Source organism: Lolium perenne, chromosome 4 (genome assembly GCF_019359855.2).
Source record: "Lolium perenne isolate Kyuss_39 chromosome 4, Kyuss_2.0, whole genome shotgun sequence".
Taxonomy (NCBI): Eukaryota; Viridiplantae; Streptophyta; class Magnoliopsida; order Poales; family Poaceae; genus Lolium; species Lolium perenne.
The window spans coordinates 145,629,597-145,649,481 of record NC_067247.2 but is presented as its reverse complement, the minus strand read 5'-3'; the positions used below and the strand labels follow the sequence as shown (position 1 = coordinate 145,649,481).

General features: G+C 39.4%; 1 protein-coding gene across 6 annotated transcripts; it reads left to right on the top strand.

The window, feature by feature from the left end:
• The first annotated feature begins 11,067 nt into the window (after positions 1-11,067).
• On the top strand, positions 11,068-17,311 carry LOC127294874 (uncharacterized). Of its 6 annotated transcripts, XM_051324776.2 has the most exons (12): positions 11,068-11,548; positions 11,943-12,098; positions 12,278-12,395; positions 12,617-12,656; positions 12,764-12,843; positions 13,766-13,839; positions 14,209-14,300; positions 14,479-14,572; positions 15,617-15,690; positions 16,170-16,345; positions 16,515-16,610; positions 16,711-17,311. In XM_051324776.2, the coding sequence occupies exons 3-11, from the start codon at positions 12,393-12,395 to the stop codon at positions 16,539-16,541; spliced, it is 660 nt and encodes a 219-aa protein (XP_051180736.1). In that variant the 5' UTR covers positions 11,068-11,548; positions 11,943-12,098; positions 12,278-12,392; the 3' UTR covers positions 16,542-16,610; positions 16,711-17,311. The 6 variants fall into 6 exon arrangements, 5 of the variants coding, with proteins under 5 accessions (XP_051180736.1, XP_051180738.1, XP_051180739.1 ...); XR_011742877.1 differs by lacking the exons at positions 13,766-13,839; positions 16,515-16,610; positions 16,711-17,311 and adding exons at positions 13,508-13,694; positions 14,694-14,867 and having other exon boundaries at positions 11,070-11,548; positions 12,607-12,656; positions 14,186-14,300; positions 16,170-16,234; XM_051324778.2 differs by lacking the exons at positions 13,766-13,839; positions 16,515-16,610 and adding an exon at positions 13,508-13,708 and having other exon boundaries at positions 11,107-11,548; positions 12,607-12,656; positions 14,186-14,300.
• The last annotated feature ends 2,574 nt before the right edge of the window (positions 17,312-19,885 follow it).

Sequence of the window (19,885 nt, the reverse complement as noted above, 5' to 3'; positions counted from 1 at the left end):
CACCATACTTAATGCAATTGTCTGTTGTTAGCAACTTAATACTGGAAGGGGTTCGGATGATAACCTGAAGGTGGACTTTTTAGGCATAGATGCAGTTGGATGACGGTCTATGTACTTTGTCGTAATGCCCAATTAAATCTCACTATACTCATCATGATATGTATGTGCATGGTCATGCTCTCTTTATTTGTCAATTGCCCAACTGTAATTTGTTCACCCAACATGCTGTTTGTCTTATGGGAGAGACACCTCTAGTGAACTGTGGACCCCGGTCCAATTCTCTTTACTGAAATACAATCTACTGCAATACTTGTTCTACTGTTTTCTGCAAACAATCATCTTCCACACAATACGGTTAATCCTTTGTTACAGCAAGCCGGTGAGATTGACAACCTCACTGTTTCGTTGGGGCAAAGTACTTTGGTTGTGTTGTGCAGGTTCCACGTTGGCGCCGGAATCCCTGGTGTTGCGCCGCACTACATCCCGCCGCCATCAACCTTCAACGTGCTTCTTGGCTCCTCCTGGTTCGATAAACCTTGGTTTCTTTCTCGAGGAAAACTTGCTGCTGTGCGCATCATACCTTCCTCTTGGGGTTGCCCAACGAACGTGTGAAATACACGCCATCAAGCACATTTTCTGGCGCCGTTGCCGGGGAGATCAAGACACGCTGCAAGGGGAGTCTCCACTTCTCAATCTCTTTACTTTGTTTTTGTCTTGCTTAGTTTTATTTACTACTTTGTTTGCTGCACTAAATCAAAATACAAAAAAAATTAGCTGCTAGTTTTACTTTACTTGCTATCTTGTTTGCTATATCAAAAACACAAAAAAATTAGTTTACTTGCATTTACTTTATCTAGTTTGCTTTATTTACTACTACTAAAATGAGTAATCCTGAAGTTGAAGTTTGCACGTTTAAGCAACGAGGGGGAGAATGTTTGAGAGATGCTTGGTATAGAATTAGTGATGCCCATAATAGATGCACTAAGAAGCACTCCACCATTATTTTACTCAGGAATTTTTATGTTGGTATCTCTAGCTGGAATAGATATGTTCTTGATAGTCTCGCAAAAGGTGACTTCCTAAGTACTCCTGCATTAGAAGCTAGTTGCATTATTGAGAGCTTATTTGGAATACCCCCTGTTGATAAAGTTAAAACTGAAATCTCTCTTGAAGATGTTATGAAAAAATTGGAAACCATAGAGAAAAAATTTCCAAGTATTGAAGCTAAATTGGAAATATTACTTGATAAAACTGATGAACTTGATAAATCCTTAGGAGGAATTGATGAAAGAATTAGTGTCCTAGGAACTAATGCTGTCCATGATGATCAAATCAATAGGATTGACGAACTTGAAAAAGCTATGGGAACCTTGGGTTCAACATTTTCTTCTCTTAAATATAAGGAGAAAGCTTATGTGGGTAAGGAGCAAAAGTTTATGTATGTCTCTAAAGTGCCTAGACCAAAGAAGTATTATTATAGGCCTAAAATTGACAAAGCCCTTAGTACCACTATGGATGGGGGAGCTCATGATAACGATGCACCATCTCTTGATAATACTTGATACACACTTTCTGCGCCTAGCTGAAAGGCGTTAAAGAAAAGCGCTTATGGGAGACAACCCATGCTTTTACCTACAGTACTTTGTTTTTATTTTGTGTCTTGGAAGTTGTTTACTACTGTAGCAACCTCTCCTTATCTTAGTTTTGTGTTTTGTTGTGCCAAGTTAAGCCGTTGATAGAAAAGTAAGTACTAGATTTGGATTACTGCACAGTTCCAGATTTCTTTGCTGTCACGAATCTGGGTCCACCTCCCTGTAGGTAGCTCAGAAAATTAAGCCAATTTACGTGCATGATCCTCAGATATGTACGCAACTTTCATTCAATTTGAGCATTTTCATTTGAGCAAGTCTGGTGCCATTTTAAAATTCGTCAATACGAACTGTTCTGTTTTGACAGATTCTGCCTTTTATTTCGCATTGCCTCTTTTGCTATGTTGGATGAATTTCTTTGATCCACTAATGTCCAGTAGCATTATGCAATGTCCAGAAGTGTTAAGAATGATTGTGTCACCTCTGAATATGTCAATTTATATTGTGCACTAACCCTCTAATGAGTTGTTTCGAGTTTGGTGTGGAGGAAGTTTTCAAGGATCAAGAGAGGAGTATGATGCAACATGATCAAGGAGAGTGAAAGCTCTAAGCTTGGGGATGCACCCGGTGGTTCACCCCTGCATATATCAAGAAGACTCAAGCGTCTAAGCTTGGGGATGCCCAAGGCATCCCCTTCTTCATCGACAACATTATCAGGTTCCTCCCCTGAAACTATATTTTTATTCCATCACATCTTATGTGCTTTTTCTTGGAGCGTCGGTTTGTTTTTGTTTTGTTTTGTTTGAATAAAATGGATCCTAGCATTCACTTTATGGGAGAGAGACACGCTCCGCTGTAGCATATGGACAAGTATGTCCTTGGTTTCTACTCATATTATTCATGGCGAAGTTTCTCCTTCGTTAAATTGTTATATGGTTGGAATTGGAAAATGATACATGTAGTAATTGCTATAAATGTCTTGGGTAATGTGATACTTGGCAATTGTTGTGCTCATGATTAAGCTCTTGCATCATATGCTTTGCACCCATTAATGAAGAAATACATAGAGCATGCTAAAATTTGGTTTGCATATTTGGTTTCTCTAAGGTCTAGATAATTTCTAGTTTTGAGTTTGAACAACAAGGAAGACGGTGTAGAGTCTTATAATGTTTTCAATATGTCTTTTATGTGAGTTTTGCTGCACCGGTTCATCCTTGTGTTTGTTTCAAATAAGCCTTGCTAGCCTAAACCTTGTATCGAGAGGGAATACTTCTCATGCATCCAAAATACTTGAGCCAACCACTATGCCATTTGTGTCCACCATACCTACCTATACTACATGGTATTTTTCCGCCATTCCAAAGTAAATTGCTTGAGTGCTACCTTTAAAATTCCATCATTCACCTTTGCAATATATAGCTCATGGGACAAATAGCTTAAAAACTATTGTGGTATTGAATATGTAATTATGCACTTTATCTCTTATTAAGTTGCTTGTTGTGCGATAACCATGTTCACTGGGGACGCCATCAACTTTTCATTGTTGAATTTCATGTGAGTTGCTATGCATGTTCGTCTTGTCTGAAGCAAGAGAGATCTACCACCATATGGTTAAGCATGCATATGTTAGAGAAGAACATCGGGCCGCTAACTAAAGCCATGCTCCATGGTGGAAGTTTCAGTTTTGGACAACAATCCTCAAATCTCAAATGAGAAAATTATTAATTGTTGGTATATGCTTATGCATAAAAGAGGAGTCCATTATCTGTTGTCTATGTTGTCCCGGTATGGATGTCTAAGTTGAAGAATAATCAATAGCGAGAAATCCAATGCGAGCTTTCTCCTTAGACCTTTGTACAGGCGGCATAGAGGTACCCCTTTGTGACACTTGGTAAAAACAATGCATTGTGATGACCCGGTAGTCCAAGCTAATTAGGACAAGGTGCGGGCACTATTAGTACGCTATGCATGAGGCTTGCAACTTATAAGATATAATTTACATGATGCATATGCTTTATTACTACCGTTGACAAAATTGTTTCATGTTTTCAAAATTAAAGCTCTAGCACAAATATAGTAATCGATGCTTTTCCTCTATGGAGGACTATTCTTTTACTTTCAATGTTGAGTCAGTTCACCTATTTCTCTCCACCTCAAGAAGCAAACACTTGTGTGAACTGTGCATTGATTCCTACATACTTGCTTATTGCATCTATTATATTACTCTATGTTGACAATATCCATGAGATATACATGTTACAAGTTGAAAGCAACCGCTGAAACTTAATCTTCTTTTGTGTTGCTTCAATATCTCTACTTTGAATTATTGCTTTATGAGTTAACTCTTATGCAAGACTTATTGATGCTTGTCTTGAAATGCTATTCATGAAAAGTCTTTGCTATATGATTCACTTGTTTACTCATGTCATATACATTGTTTTGATCGCTGCATTCACTACATATGCTTTACAAATAGTATGATCAAGATTATGATGGCATGTCACTCCAGAAATTATACGTGTTATCGTTTACCTGCTCGGGACGAGCGAGAACTAAGCTTGGGGATGCTGATACGTCTCCGACGTATCGATAATTTCTTATGTTCCATGCCACATTATTGATGTTATCTACATGTTTTATGCACACTTTATGTCATATTCGTGCATTTTTACGGAACTAACCTATTAACAAGATGCCAAAGTGCCGATTCTTTGTTTACTGCTGTTTTTGGTTTCAGAAATCCTAGTAAGGAAATATTCTCGGAATTGGATGAAATCAAAGCCAGGGGCCTATTTTCTCACGAAGCTTCCGGAAGTCCGAAGGAGAGACGAAGAGGGGCCACGGAGGGGCCACACCATAGGGCGGCGCGGCCCCCTTGGCCGCGCCGGCCTGTAGTGTGGGGCCCCCGTGCCGCCTCTTGACCTGCCCTTCCGCCTATAAAAAGTCTCCGTGACGAAACCCCCGATCGAGAACCACGATACGGAAAACCTTCCCGGAGACGCCGCCGCCGCCGATCCCATCTCGGGGGATCCAGAGATCGCCTCCGGCACCCTGCCGGAGAGGGGAATCATCTCCCGGAGGACTCTACGCCGCCATGGTCGCCTCCGCTGTGATGTGTGAGTAGTCTACCCCTGGACAATGGGGCCTTCGCGGTAGGTGGATGGTTGTCTTCTCCCCATTGTGCTATCATTGTCGGATCTTGTGAGCTGCCTAACATGATCAAGATCATCTATCTGTAATTCTATATGTTGCGTTTGTTGGGATCCGATGAATAGAGAATACTTGTTATGTTGATTATCAAAGTTATGCTATGTGTTGTTTATGATCTTGCATGCTCTCCGTTACTAGTAGATGCTCTGGCCAAGTAGATGCTTGTAACTCCAAGAGGGAGTACTTATGCTCGATAGTGGGTTCATGCCTCGCATTGACACCAGGACGATGTGAGAAAGTTCTAAGGTTGTGTTGTCTTGTTGCCACTAGGGATAAAACATTAGTGCTATGTTCAAGGATGTAGTCACTAGTTACATTACGCACCATACTTAATGCAATTGTCTGTTGTTAGCAACTTAATACTGGAAGGGGTTCGGATGATAACCTGAAGGTGGACTTTTTAGGCATAGATGCAGTTGGATGACGGTCTATGTACTTTGTCGTAATGCCCAATTAAATCTCACTATACTCATCATGATATGTATGTGCATGGTCATGCTCTCTTTATTTGTCAATTGCCCAACTGTAATTTGTTCACCCAACATGCTGTTTGTCTTATGGGAGAGACACCTCTAGTGAACTGTGGACCCCGGTCCAATTCTCTTTACTGAAATACAATCTACTGCAATACTTGTTCTACTGTTTTCTGCAAACAATCATCTTCCACACAATACGGTTAATCCTTTGTTATAGCAAGCCGGTGAGATTGACAACCTCACTGTTTCGTTGGGGCAAAGTACTTTGGTTGTGTTGTGCAGGTTCCACGTTGGCGCCGGAATCCCTGGTGTTGCGCCGCACTACATCCCGCCGCCATCAACCTTCAACGTGCTTCTTGGCTCCTCCTGGTTCGATAAACCTTGGTTTCTTTCTGAGGGAAAACTTGCTGCTGTGCGCATCATACCTTCCTCTTGGGGTTGCCCAACGAACGTGTGAAATACACGCCATCAGTCCCCTGCATCAAATTCACAATCTACAGCAGTCAGACGCTTTAGTGATTCTGACATGATTGTCTTTGCGTCAAGTATGCAATTGATTAGAACAACATCCTCCAATGATGGCCAGCTTGAGAAATCAGCAGTTCGAGATTTTAAGTGAACTTTATGGAGATCCAATATCCTCAAGTGTTTGGAGGTGTGAGCTTGATTTCTTAACTTCAAGAAATCAAAGTTAGACCTCAAACTAATTTTGAGCTCCTGAACATGACACATTTTCATGACATAGAAGATGCATGTGTTCATGACATGCATTTTTTCAATTTCTTCATCAATATACTGGAGATCGCAAAAATTTATTGGATTGTGATGGCGGGCAAGCAAGAAATTGCACAAAAACTTATTGCAGTTATCGACAGTATCACATATCTGCAGTGTAGGAACATATTTCCATTGGTGGCGCCAATTCTTAGAAATAAGACATGTGTTCACAACCTCACGTGAGGACAAGAATGACAATATGTGCTCAAGGACATCATTTGGGATGTTCAGAATGTTGAGACCCCAACTTTCCGCTTCTTGTTTGTTTTTCTTGTTGCTTTCAGCCATCATGTCGAATAGGTAACATGCGACAATGCTACTGGGCCAACAAAATAACCATGTTATCAATTGAAGTAGTGAAGGAAGGCAAATTATCAAGGAAAAACTAATTACATAAGTAAACAAGAAGCTATTATCAAGGAAAAACTCATTACATAAGTAAACAAGAAGCTTCACTGGATGTTGAGGATATGATAGATAGATGGAGCAAAGTAGGAGAATTATAATTAAACTAGAATTACTTATATTTATTATAATAATAATAACTATGTAAGATGCTAACAAATTCCACCAGTAACTAGATTTCTTGTCATCATCGATACATATGTGGTCAATATTTTCAACTTCACAATGGAAGCATTAAAATGTCTCATAAATCTACATACATAAGCACTCTCTCTTGAAATAAAAGGATAACATAGAATAAAATGAAACAATTACTTAGGCCACTCAAAGTCATGAAAACAAATGACCTGAATGTAACTTTATTTATGCATGTTGTATTGGTATTGTTCAATGGTTAATCTTCATTGTCAGCACAAATGTTCACTCATAGATATATGACCACGCCTTAGATGATTTTGAGGGTAGATATTATGAAATACAGGTGTGCAAATTATTACATCTCCTGGCGTGATTATGTTCTTCACTTTGATTGATTTATAGGTGGACATCGAGGTATGATATCTTGTTCATGTGAGCCAGATAAGAAAATAATGTTAAGTATTTCTAATAGATAATAGTAGTAATTGTTTCCATCATGTGAGTACTCAATTAGAAGTAACACACTGGAGTAAGTTTTGTGTTCTTTTCACCCTAGGAAAAAATTGTCCACAACCTTCCAGCTAAAAACTACAACTACCCGTTTCTAGAAAATCTCAGAAAAATATTTTCTTATTCCTGATCCATTCCACTATAAATATCTATAATGTTTGTCATCTTAGAATTATAAATGTGTAAGTATGTCAAATGTCGTGTTGCGCTTAGTCTCCATTGCTTCCATTATAATGGTAACCATCTAGATTATTACTTTACACATGCATGCCAATTTTTAACCAATTATCACTTCCAGTTTGTCATGGTATTTGTCCTATTGTACCTCGAGCTCATAAAACCGCAGTCTTTAGTTGATACCACATTGTAGCCATGGCAATAGAGCTTATTGTACATGGAAAATATCTCAAAAGCCAATATCATGGTATGTCTTACCCCGCCAATTAATGTCCAATCCAAATCAAGACGGGTGAGGACGACAATCTAGGATCTAGTGGTGTCAGTAACAAGCATCATAAGTATCATGTAAATTACGGAGCCCAATTATTTCACTTTAGATAAAAGGATAGATGCTAATTAAAAATTTCTAGGATGCACAGTACCAAAACAAAAATAAATCTTCACATGGTAATAATTGATCATGTGTTACTAGCCAGTTTTATAGCTACGTACACCGCATATGTGTAGATCTACAAACATGTAAGACATAGAACACATATATGCATTAACATGAATATAGATCTACCAAAATAAATCTTCATTGAACAACTTCAACGAATTGAACATGCAGATAGAAGGTGTTAGAAAGTATAGTAGAACGGAAGGCCGAAAAAACCATTGTAATAATGTTGAGAAGTATCAATACATCAACCATAGAAAAAAAATGAAATTATAAGAGAAAATAGGAGGCATAGAAAAATAATGAGCAAACAGTGACCTATCAATGTTTCAAATAGGTGTAGTGGTGCCTTGTTAGGCGTATGAAGCGAAATGCCCAACTTCCTCAGGGAGACAAGGATCATGTACTTCCACTGTGACTACGACATAGATTTCTTGCAAGATCTAGAGTGGTGAATCCCAGAAATGATAGGAGGGAGAAAAGGAAAAGCGGCTGCACAGAGGGAACCCTAACCCCCCCCCCTCACGACTCTATTTGATTGCATCATATGGGCCGCCTTTTGGGCTATTCGTCCCTCTTGGGCCAAACTCTAGAATGGTATTTGCAGCAACTAGGCTTTTCTACGTTATAGTAAAACATATTCACAAAAAAAATACGTTATAGTAAAACACAACTGTGCATACCACTCGGCTACAATCACAACTCTAGTTGTTGCATAAAAATAACCAATTATGCCCAAAAAAAGACCTCATCCATATATCAACAAAATTCATGATCCGTGGTGGGGCTAGGGTGAAAAAATGCATGCATTTATTGTTGTCTTTCTATAAAATAAATAAATATAAAAATGGTGCAATCTAGATATGCAATTCTGAAACTATACTAACATACTACCTCTGTCCATAAATAGATGCCTAAAGTTTATCTAAATTTTAATGTATCTAGTCACGATTTAGTGTATAGATACATCCGAATTTAGACAAATCTTCGGCATCTATTTATGACAGAGGGAGTATAAGAGGCTGAAGTGAAGCTAAACATAAGAGGTATGAACCAGAAACTAAGCACCAGCATGGCACTGGACGGGCAGTATTGGTCTCATTTCGGAACTTTATGGTAAATGGAAATTGAAAAATACAGCCAATGGTTGATAGAATTTTCATGTTTCTGGTTATACAGGCCATTACAAAGAACCTACGTTGAACAGTCAATGTAACTCTAAACAGAATCATAATTTAAAAATAGGGTGAGTTAAACCTTTTAAAATGTCTTGCCTCATTTTATCCCTGTGTGTTATCAGTGTGTCACATTTTACCATATTTATGATTTCCCCCCTATTGTGATAAGTTGGGCTAAAAAAGACCTCATCCATATATCAACAAAATTCATGATCCCTGTGTGTTGATGACTCAGCACCAACTTGCAGGTACTAAATTGCTGGCGTTTCCTACAACAAGCCCTACCACAACAAGTTTTACTCGGCTCAGCTGATGGAAGAGCGAGCACGATGGCGCGTCTTCAACTCCTGCTAGTGCCTACAGTTGACAACTAGGTGGTCTAATAAAATACCTTTTTAAAATTTTTATTACTTTTTGAGATCTTTGTACTACTATGGAGTATGGATGAATAGATCGGTGAATTTTCTTCGAAAAAAAGATTATGATCAAGACGTCACTCTGGCCCTTACTTCCCGTATTCAGCTCTATCTCCCTTATCAACACTAAGACTGGCTTACTGCCCCCTCACGGGCATGCCTCCCTGTTGGACGTGGAAACGGATCAGATAGTTCCCTTCTCATATTCAGTTTCATATTTTAAAAAACAGATATGGATGTTGTCGAATACGAATGTGGGTGAATGTTGCTCGAATATGAACATGGATCGGATGTTTTATCAATATGGAATGATAAGGACAACAAAATAATAGTCTTGAGTCAATTATATATGAAATGATATAATACACAATAGTTTCATGTTTAATCATAGAAAAATATAAATTTGACCACTATGTTAGTATTTTTGGTTGAATAATTGGCATACCCGGATATAATTATCTAAATAGGCTACATGATTTTATTTGGATACATATATATCCATTTCCATATCTACATTTGGTTCAAAATCTAATACCACATTTTTTTGTATTTATAAAAAATCTACTCCCTCATATCCGAAAAAACTGTCTCGGATGGTACATTTTGCAAAAAAAGCCATCGTGTTTATTTGCTCGTCAACCCGCACTCCAGCGCACCTATCGTCTTCAACCCGCAGCCACACACAGAGGACAAGAGGAGAGGGGTGCGGTTAGGGATAGAAACCCCCAATCCTATCCCCGATTCCGCCGCCTCCCCATGGATCCCGGTGGCTGCCTCCAATTTAGTGCCCGATGTCGCTGACCAGAGGCGGAGGATGGCTCCCCCGTGGAGGAGGATGGGTCGTCGGAGCCTGCAGCGCCGGGGGCGTGGCCGAGAGTAGCGGGCGACCACGCGCCCGAGCGGATGCTGGGGCGGCACGTCACCACCGTCGAAGAGAAGAGGCGCAAGGGTTGCCGGCCCTCCGGCAAGGGCGATGGAGGCGACGACGCGGCCGGCACGGCCGGCGCTGCATCTTCGTTGGGCCACCGCCTCTGCCTCGATATGGACCTGGCCAAGGTCGTAGGCCGGCACCGCTGCAGGAGGAGCCGTGACCACGGGGTGGACCACCGGTTTCGGCAGCGCAAGGCGAGGGCGGGTTGGGCTGGTGCTGCCCTCCTGGTTGCCAGAGCACGGTTGCCTGAGCAAGATTCTATCCGCTGAGCAATGAGCAGATCAACCAACGTATTTTTGTGATTTTCGAAGGATCTAATTGTAAAACGTAAATTGTATTAACTGCCGGAAACTTTTTTAGGATCGGAGGGAGTAGATATTTACCACATTCATTTTAATGATTGTTCAGATTCGGATATTACCACGACTATTTTTTATTTCTCGATTACAAATATTGCATAATTCGAATTTTTTATTCGAATGCTCAGGTAGTGTAGAAATATGTCTTACGAAATTATGACAATATTAAACCACACTCCCATATAATTATCTCTACAATTAACTATACCACATTGCATAAACCACAATGTTGAGAGGTGAATGGCGAACTTGTGACAGAAATGTTAGTTCCATTTTCCGTTGATCGTGAATCATAGTATTATCAAAGTCTAGCCTTACAAAGCTGAGGAGATGTAAATACCTTGTTGGAAAAAATAAGAACAATAATACAAGCAGTCATGCTTTGAAGTACATAAGTGCCATCCAGGGGTATATATGATGCCCCCCCACGGAGCCACCACGTTCGTTTGGATTCTGAGCCATCCGATGGAGCCTTCCAGCAGATTTCGTCCGTTGATCTTTTTTCACCAGGCCCATATAAAATGAGCAGCCCACAGTGAAAACCTAGCATCCTCCGAGACACCCGCGCTCCCTTCCCTTGTCGGCGCCTGCGCCTGCGCTCGCTGGCCACGGAAGGGCGGCGGCGGACTCGTCTCCTCCCTCCACCCCCAATCAACTCTCGCGTCCCCTCCACCTCCCCTATAGCAGGCGCAGCGGGATGGCCAAGAAGCCCGCCGGAGACGCGGAGGCGGAAGAGCGGCGGCGCCTGCGCTCGCTGGCCGCGGAACAGCGGCGGCTGGCCGGCCCTGGAGTAGCACGCGAGGGATCAGCGGTCGAAGCTCTGCCACCGAGCCCTCCTCCGCTATCCTCGGTGACCCTTGGTCGTTGCCTCCAAGCTCTCCTATTAGGCTACCATGGCGGCCTACAGTGGCAGGAGATGTCACGTCTGCAGGTGTCTAGGGTCTGCTCTTCATCCTCCTCCTGCTCCTCCTCTCTCTCTCTCTCTCTCTCTCTCTGAATCATATATGTTTGAGCAGATTATATGCACATATGCATTCAAGGTGTTTGACAAAATTCCAAGAAGATTCCTGTTATATTTTGTTTCATTGTCTTCTGATTCTTGGTTGAATTGAGATACACAATCAAAACTGAGTTGTTTGGTCAACAAATTTATGTTTTGGTTAGCACTTCTATACACCTATATTGTGCCTATAGAAAGGTAAACAAGTTTAGTTTCTTATTCAGTTCCATAATTTTGCTCGCGTATGGTATAGTCATATCTTGCGGTGAACCTTCTCATCAAGTGGGTATTGTTGTTGCAGACGTTGCGCTAATTTCATCATATTTCTGTGCAGGCTGTAACATGGACAATAGATGCAGTACTAAATACAATCAACGGCTATCTTGTGTTGGATTTCTTCTCATCAGAGCTATGAGGTCCATTTTATGGATATGTTCTCTGTGTGGCAGCACTTCAAGGCCTAATATGTAGCATGCTACATCAATGCATGGTAAATATTCCATTTTGCCTATTTTTCTTGTCTGTACATTAGAGAGAACTTCATACATTTTATTGCTTCGTTGGTAGATTCCTTTTGGGTGAAAACAAAATGATATTTCATATTGTCAAAGTTCTGGATCAAAAACTCTAAGCTACACATTTTAGATTTATCATTTGCTGAACGTGCAGGTATGAGAGAACCGGGATGCAAATGCTACATGCAGCTTCTGTACCAAGCTTGAAGAAATTCAGAAATTAAGGAAGCATAAAAAATTCAAGATCTTTTACATCAGAATGTTGCTGCATGGTATACCCTTTGCCTTTTCATCACTATCAATTCTAATGAAACTTATATTTTGTATTGTCTTCAACTTTGATTTAACTAATCTTTAGAAAATTCCATATCCAAATGACGTGTTAAGCCCACAGTTTAAAACCTTAAAAACTGTAGTGATACTTATGACGCTCATGCTCTTATCAGTGCCCAGTTTCTTATTGTGTAATTTGGTGCTTTTTAGTTTTGTATAGATTGGTAATGCGCAGCAGCTGCAAGAGGTTACAATTGTAGGTAATCACTTCTACTACTACTATGTGAAGAAGATCAATTATACATGTTCAATGTTGTACCTGCAAGGGAGGTCATCGAATTTTGATTAATCCCATTTACAACTGCAGATTACTCTGTTGGAAATACGCGCCCTCATGACCCCTTCAGCGTGGCATTATCACTCCATGTCACCATGTCGTATGCACAGGTAACCGACTCAATCTTGTGGCCTACTCCTCCTTGCATCAGTAGTCTTCAAGCCTGTCATAGATTAGAGTGGTGGATTTGCAGATTTTCATTGGAGACTAGCCAATGAAGATTGATTGTCGTTTCTTGGATTTCTTGTGATTTGAGGCATTATTCCCATTGATTGGTACTTTCCCCAAACTATTTCAGTATGATGCAGTCTTGATGTGCTCAGATGACTATTTCCTTGTATTTTGTGTGTGTTGGACTTGCTGTAGTGATGCATATAGTTCTCTGGATCCACAGTACTCTTCTTTGCCTATGTTGGATTTGATGCAGTTGCTAATTTTGCCAAGAAAGCTAAAAGACCACTGTTAAATTCAATATTTCCCCATACTATCACCTTTAGGTATTTTTTGTCACCATAATTCATTTTCTTCGATGAATTTCGAAAATTTTCTCAAAATTTTCAGTAGATGTTTTCTCCTTTGTCACCATAATCCATTTGATTCTTAGAATTTTGAAGTGTTCAGCAATTCTCATTAAATATTATTCTTTTTTATCTTAATGTTTCATTTTCTTCTTACACTTTAATGATCTTCCTTTTGGTTATCATAACCCGTTCTAAGTATTCTTTTGACTCATGCAAAAAAATTCGTTACTGATAATGAAACGAAATTTTCTAGAGGTAGCCTTCTGGTATGTGTCATACTATATACATTTTTGTGTGCCTGGTGATTTCTGGAATGGTACCATATACATTGCTTGGTGAAGATGCTCCCTTGGCTGAGGCTTTTGCTGCTAAGAGGTTGAGATTTGTTACTGTGTTGAGCATTGGAGCTGTTGCTGATCTTACTACAACACTTCTTGTTGGTCTGTATGTTCAGGTAACCTCTAATGTTATTATCTAGCACTAATAGTTTCTTCTAAGTCATGTTGTTTAGGTGTATGTTCCTGTCATGGAGTTCATATGGTCTCCGTGTTCTCTGCTTTCTTCATTATGTGTTTATTTGCTTAGGTTAGTACCATTTTTATTCTGGCAATTTCATTAAAAAAGTTTAGTGCTTTCCCCCTGTGGCGGTACGGTACCTTCATAGCCCTTTTTAACTAACAATCATTGTGACTAAGGGCAACTGATAATGACATAGCATAAGGTGAATTGATCACCAAAACAGCTCACCTCTTCCAGGTTTAGGATGCACACCAAAACAACTGAACTTAGATTGCTATTTTATTTTCTGTCCAGTCCGTTCATTTTTCATGATGCTTTATAAAGTTAAACATGGATTTTTGGTTACTTCTATTTTACAAGCTATACCAATGTCACTTCATTTTATTATAATACATGCTACTCGATCTTGCAGTTCCCGAAGTCCTCATCTGCCAGAAGCACAACTATCTGGTTGACTGGTCCTCTTTGCTTCTTCCACCCTTGCCGCCAGAGGACGCCACCCATCAGCACAGAGCGTTTTGGCTCAGGTGATGTTCTTTACATTTATTCTATTTCTCTCTTTCATGATTCCTTTCTTCTCCTCTTTCTATTTCTGATTTTTCTTTTCGTCTTGAGTTCTTTGTTCTCTTCTCTTTCAAATTTTGGTTTTATGTCATTGGTTTCCATATGGGGCCCATCAACATTTGAATTTGTTGAAATTTTCAGAGGCTATTTTGAGCAGTGCTGCCAGAAGATGCAGATCAGGAAGGAAGCAGAGCAACCAGGCGCGAGTAATGGTATCATCAGGGCTGCCTCATAGGTGATCCTGATGACCTGATCAAAGTCTTATCAAGGCGTATTTAATTCTTCCACCGTAATTTGTTTTTGCTACCAATTTTAAGATACTAAACTATGGAAAGTTACTGATGTTTCTTTTGCAGGTTGATTTAAAAAGGGTACAGTATCCAGAAAAGAGGATTTTTTAGCTTGAAAAGACTATTCCACTGCACCATCGCTGGTCAATTATTACACTACATACCTCGCATGGAAAATTGTCACGTTGCTGGATTTTGCTTCAAAAGCTCATTGAACGAAATAATAGCAATCAAGAACACGTACGTGAGCTGCTAGCTCTTAAATTGTTCAATATTCCAGTTTTGCTACCAAGTTCTGCTCGCCCTAGCTAGAAGTGTAGCTATTGAATGCTTAGAAGCTTTGTTGAACGTTGTTTTTCATAGAGGTGAATCTCCGCTGTAACTTGCTTGCTGACGACACCATCAAGGCCATGGCGAAGACGGACTGAGTAGGCGACATGTACCTTCTGCCGCCTCCTGAATTCTCCTGAATTCTGACCCAATAAAATATCAGAAGCTATATAATGCGCTAGAGATCGTAACACAGTGTGTACATATTACTATATGGAGAGGTTGAAATGCATATTTTCTTCGTGGCGGAATAGCGAGTAATAAGGATTGTACGCTACATGATTTATAATTCAGTACAATCGGAATAAGCAATTCGAAAGATGCATTTCAAAATTCGAAATAGAAATTTACATAATGGTTTCCTGCACACAAGTTTACTTTAGCTTTCATTATTAATTGCTTATGTCATATTACTCATCTTTGTACTTTGTTGTTGTTCAAACAAGTGTGAAACTCCAATCTGAATCTGAACTCTGTATTTACACTTGAAGTATCCGTTAATCCTTTAAAATCTCGCTAAACTTTGCTCCTTTTGTTAGTTCTGCCGTGTAACTTGGACTCTGTTATTTGTGATTTATGAAGATCAATATGCCTATATATTCATCATATTATTACTTTTTAGCGCCTTCTCTTAATTTTACTGTCATCTGCTGTTTCAGGTGCTGCTTCATCAGGCCAATTCTTCCGCGCAAGACGCGGAGGCCTTCATCGAGCTTCGCGGAAACCTTCGCAGGTCAGATTCTGTTCATCGCTTGCTTGCTTATCATCCTCGAAACATTCCTGGCGCTTTTTACGCTAAATATAGTCCAGCAATGTAGCAACCAATTTCAACTCACACTCTTGAACACTTATCTAAGCATTTCCAGAAACTAGAAACAAAAGTAAGCTGCAGGTAAATATTCAATTGCATCATAGTAACATCATAGCACTGATTTGTACCGATTTGTACCGATTTAATATATCCGAAGTCTGCGTCCTACAAAACTATATAGCTGATAAAAGCATATGGTATACAAGTCAGCATGCTGCTGGACAATACTTAACTCATCTTCTTTTATCTTTTACTTCAATCCATTTCAATCATAAACTTCTTAACATGTGTTCTGTAGTTCTTAGAGTACTTATTCATATACATACTCCTAACTTCATGTTGCTCTACCTTCTTTCGCCGTTCTACTTCATGATCAAATAATATTTGTATGTCTATAACAGCTTCCATGGAGACTGTAAAGATTCCAACAGATGAGCTTCTGGAAGCCATGCTAAAGAAGCTGGGTCTTCCATGTCCCAGGTACGACAACAAGCACGCTGGCGGAGGATGCTTTGAAGTAACCCTGACATACTACCCTCCTTGGCATTATCTGCAATCTTTGATTCCTCCGCACTCAGTTAGTACCTTTCCAGTGAAGTCCTTGGCTTTACTTAATTCGACATGATTTTTATTTGGTTTGGTTGCAAGTATCTCACTATATTTTGTTTTGTGATTTTGTCCAACACATATTTTGCCTGACAATGGTCGTTTTCTCTCAAAGTCAACCATTGTTCTTTTCTTTTCAGTTATCTCTTTACTGTTTGTTATTGTGAAACAAAGATTGGATGTGTGTCTATTCTTTTATGCTGCCTGCATTTTTGGAAAACAAATTTTATGGTTTGGTAAGTGTTTGCAAACAACTTAGGTTGCCGGAGTACTGTGCAAGTCCATGAGAGTTTAGGAGGACTAATGAACAAAACTGGATTTGTTTTGTGCTTGCAGAAATAGAGGTCTGCGGGGTGGTTATCGAGGATGGCGAGTTCATGTGCAAGTGGATATTTGTGTTGAGCGGGACCAGGAAGGCCAAGTGCATCTTTGTTGCTGAGCACATCAAGGAATCTGTATATCAGTCAGCTAATATTCAGCCTCCATATACATACCAGCGCTGCATTAGCCTTCTGTGCATTCATCGTCGAACAGCATACAAACATTTATCTTCTTTCCCCAGGAGAAAAAGGGCACCTTTCAGCGCTCTAGGTTTCTGTTGAAGGTGCTACATCTGCTGCGGGGTGATTACTTGTCAAAGATGGCAACTACATCGGTGGACCAAACTGCACATTCTTTAGTTATGGTGAATGCAACTATCTAACCATTTCAAGGATGTGTTAAAAGCAGGCTCAGTTTATGCTATAGAATTCTTCATGGATAAAGGAGATTATGACCTAGCCAAAAATAGCTTGCCACCGTTTTATGATACATTAATGCTAACTTTAATATACTCTTTTATCCTAATATAAGACCTAGATATAAGAAAATTATTGGTGTCCTGCATTTTTTAGTGTTTTATAAAATAAAAACTGATGTGAAGTCATGGGATCGATCATGAGATCGTGCGCCAAGGAGTGCACTTGTGATGAGCTGCATCTATATTGTGTTGGTTACCTTTGGTGCCGTATTTCTTTGCATATAACTTCTACCCCACCCACAAAACTAAAAAAAGACTTCTACCCCTACTGTGTGCACTATTTATCGCTATATGTTATGTTTCAAACTGGCTCACGAGTAGCTACTCATATTTTCATGTTTCCTTTGCATCTGTATGCAAACTAACTTTTGTTTGCATGCCTTTGGTTCTATCGTAAAATTTACATGATATTTTCTGATCCGCGTGGCTATGTCATATTTTTTGTTAGTTAGTAAGCTTGCGTGAGTTAACAAATATCTAAAATTACCTCTCAGGGTCTGTCTACAGATCATTTAAACTTTGTTCTTTTGATGCGCTTGAAAATAAACCAGTACAAAATGTATAACGATTTTTTGAACTTATTTCTATCGTTGTTTTATAAAATGTAAATCAACGCAAATTTCACGGGGTCGTGCGCCAAGGCGCACATCTAAATCTAGTAATTTTAAAACACAGTGCCGGTAGCACTAATCTTCCAATGCTCAAATGCAGCCTGTTTAAATAACTGTGTTACTTTAAACTGCCCAAAACACCACTTTGCCAAGGGGCACACATAATCTTAAAATAATCTTGCCTTGAGATTTGTCATTTTCAATTCAAGCACCAGCCACACCCAATATTGGAAGGTTATTATAACAATGTGGCATTACTGACGTAGCTAGCCACATTGTGTAACAGTCTGACAGTCCAAGCATACAGTGCATATAATTTTAAAAATCTGCCAAGGTTTTAAGTAGGGACTTTAATTTGGAAGCATTCTAAACTCTAGGATCAAACAAGTCTTCAGTCAATTTTATTTTTTACATTGATGGATGTGTTCTAAACTTGCACTGATGCTCATGCAACTGCTAAAAAATTGTTAAAATATTATACATTTGAGAAAGTCAAGACATGACATATGCAACAGCAGGAGATGAAGGCAAAGGACTACACATTTGAGAAAATCAAGGCACAAATATATGGCAGCAAAAGACCAAGGCAATCAAGAACAAGGAATTCGATAAGTGAGCTCAAAAGGAATAGACGAAAGCCTACAAACTGGGACTCTGAAAACTGCAGGCTTATAGCACATATAATGTATTTTCAAATGCAGCACAAATCTGGCACTTCTACCACTGTCATATAAAAATGGTGCAATCTAGATATGCAATTCTGAACTATACTAACATATAAGATGCCGAAGAGAAGCTAAACATAAAAGGTATGCACCAGAAACTTAGCACCAGCATGGCACTGGACGAGCAGTATTGATCTCATTTCGGAACTTTATGGTAAATGGAAATTGAAAAATACAGCCAATGGTTGATAGAATTTTCATGTTTCTGATTATACAGGTCATTATAAAGAATCTATGTTGAACAGTCGATGTAACTCTAAACAGAATCATAATTAAAAAAAGGGTGAGTTAAACCTTTTACCCATTAATTATAGATAGGTTTTAATCCATTTAAAATTTCTTGCCTCATTTTATCCCTTGGTTATCAGTGTCTCACATTTTACCATATTTATGATTTCCCCTCTATTGTGACAAGTTGGGCCAACATGCCTGGTACATGCGATTGATGACTCAACACCAAATAGCAGGTACTAAATTGCTGGCGTTTCCTACATAACACCTGACACGCCACCATTAATTTCTCTTGGTGAGATTCAATTGTGATGGGTTAGGTGCGCCTAGGGCAGGTCAAGTGCCATGTAAAACACACAAACTATTTACAGTTTCAATTTGGCGTCAACTCATTGGTGACATGTACCTAGCATGAGGACCCAACTAGTTAGAATCTGGAAAATCTTTAATGAGGTTAAATGTGACTTGGTGTGACAAACAGGCCGTAAAATGTGGCAAGAAATTTTAAATGAGGTGAAAGTTATTAGAAATAATACAAATAGAGAATAAAAGTTGAACCCACTCTTTAAAATTCGAAGACAATATTAACAGAATGTACTTGAACTTTGGTTTATCTGAGCTATTGATGTACGACAAAAAGTGCATACTTGAAGGAAGGTTAATAGATATAGACGGTGAATGGATCTTACCTAAAATTGTTGAGAGTTATTATACCAATGGTGGAGCGGACTAACTTGAGCTTTCAAGCATCAGATTCACTGAATAAAAAGTCTGATTCTTCAGTGCATCAAATAATTGTTATGAGGTTGAGTATGATTACTCTTATGGATAATTTTCTTCTAGAGGGGCGAGTCATCAGAAACAACTGGTAGCACCAGAAGAGCAATATTTGCATCAAAAAAACTGTAGTCAAGGAATGGCGGTGCTGTATAAGACGACACTACTTTGCCCTGCTGTCTTCTTGATCCCAGCCTCATGCATGACCTCAAAAAACTGTAGTCAAGGAATGGTCGGCAATTCTATTTTGGTCTACATTTCCTTCTCTTCTCCGCGTGTTGGCAATACTATGATTTTTCAACGATAAACCTAGTGCGTGCGGAATTTAAAACTGTTTTACAAAGCTTACAATTTATCAAACCCTCTTC

Coding starts and splice junctions, on each gene's coding strand:
- LOC127294874 (XM_051324775.1), top strand. CDS start 13,523: ATGTGTCATACTATATACATTTTTGTGTGCCTGGTGATTTCTGGAATG. Junction 15,691..16,169: donor CTTCGCGGAAACCTTCGCAG/GTCAGATTCTGT, acceptor TGTCTATAACAG/CTTCCATGGAGACTGTAAAG. Junction 16,346..16,514: donor CTTTGATTCCTCCGCACTCA/GTTAGTACCTTT, acceptor TTTTCTTTTCAG/TTATCTCTTTACTGTTTGTT.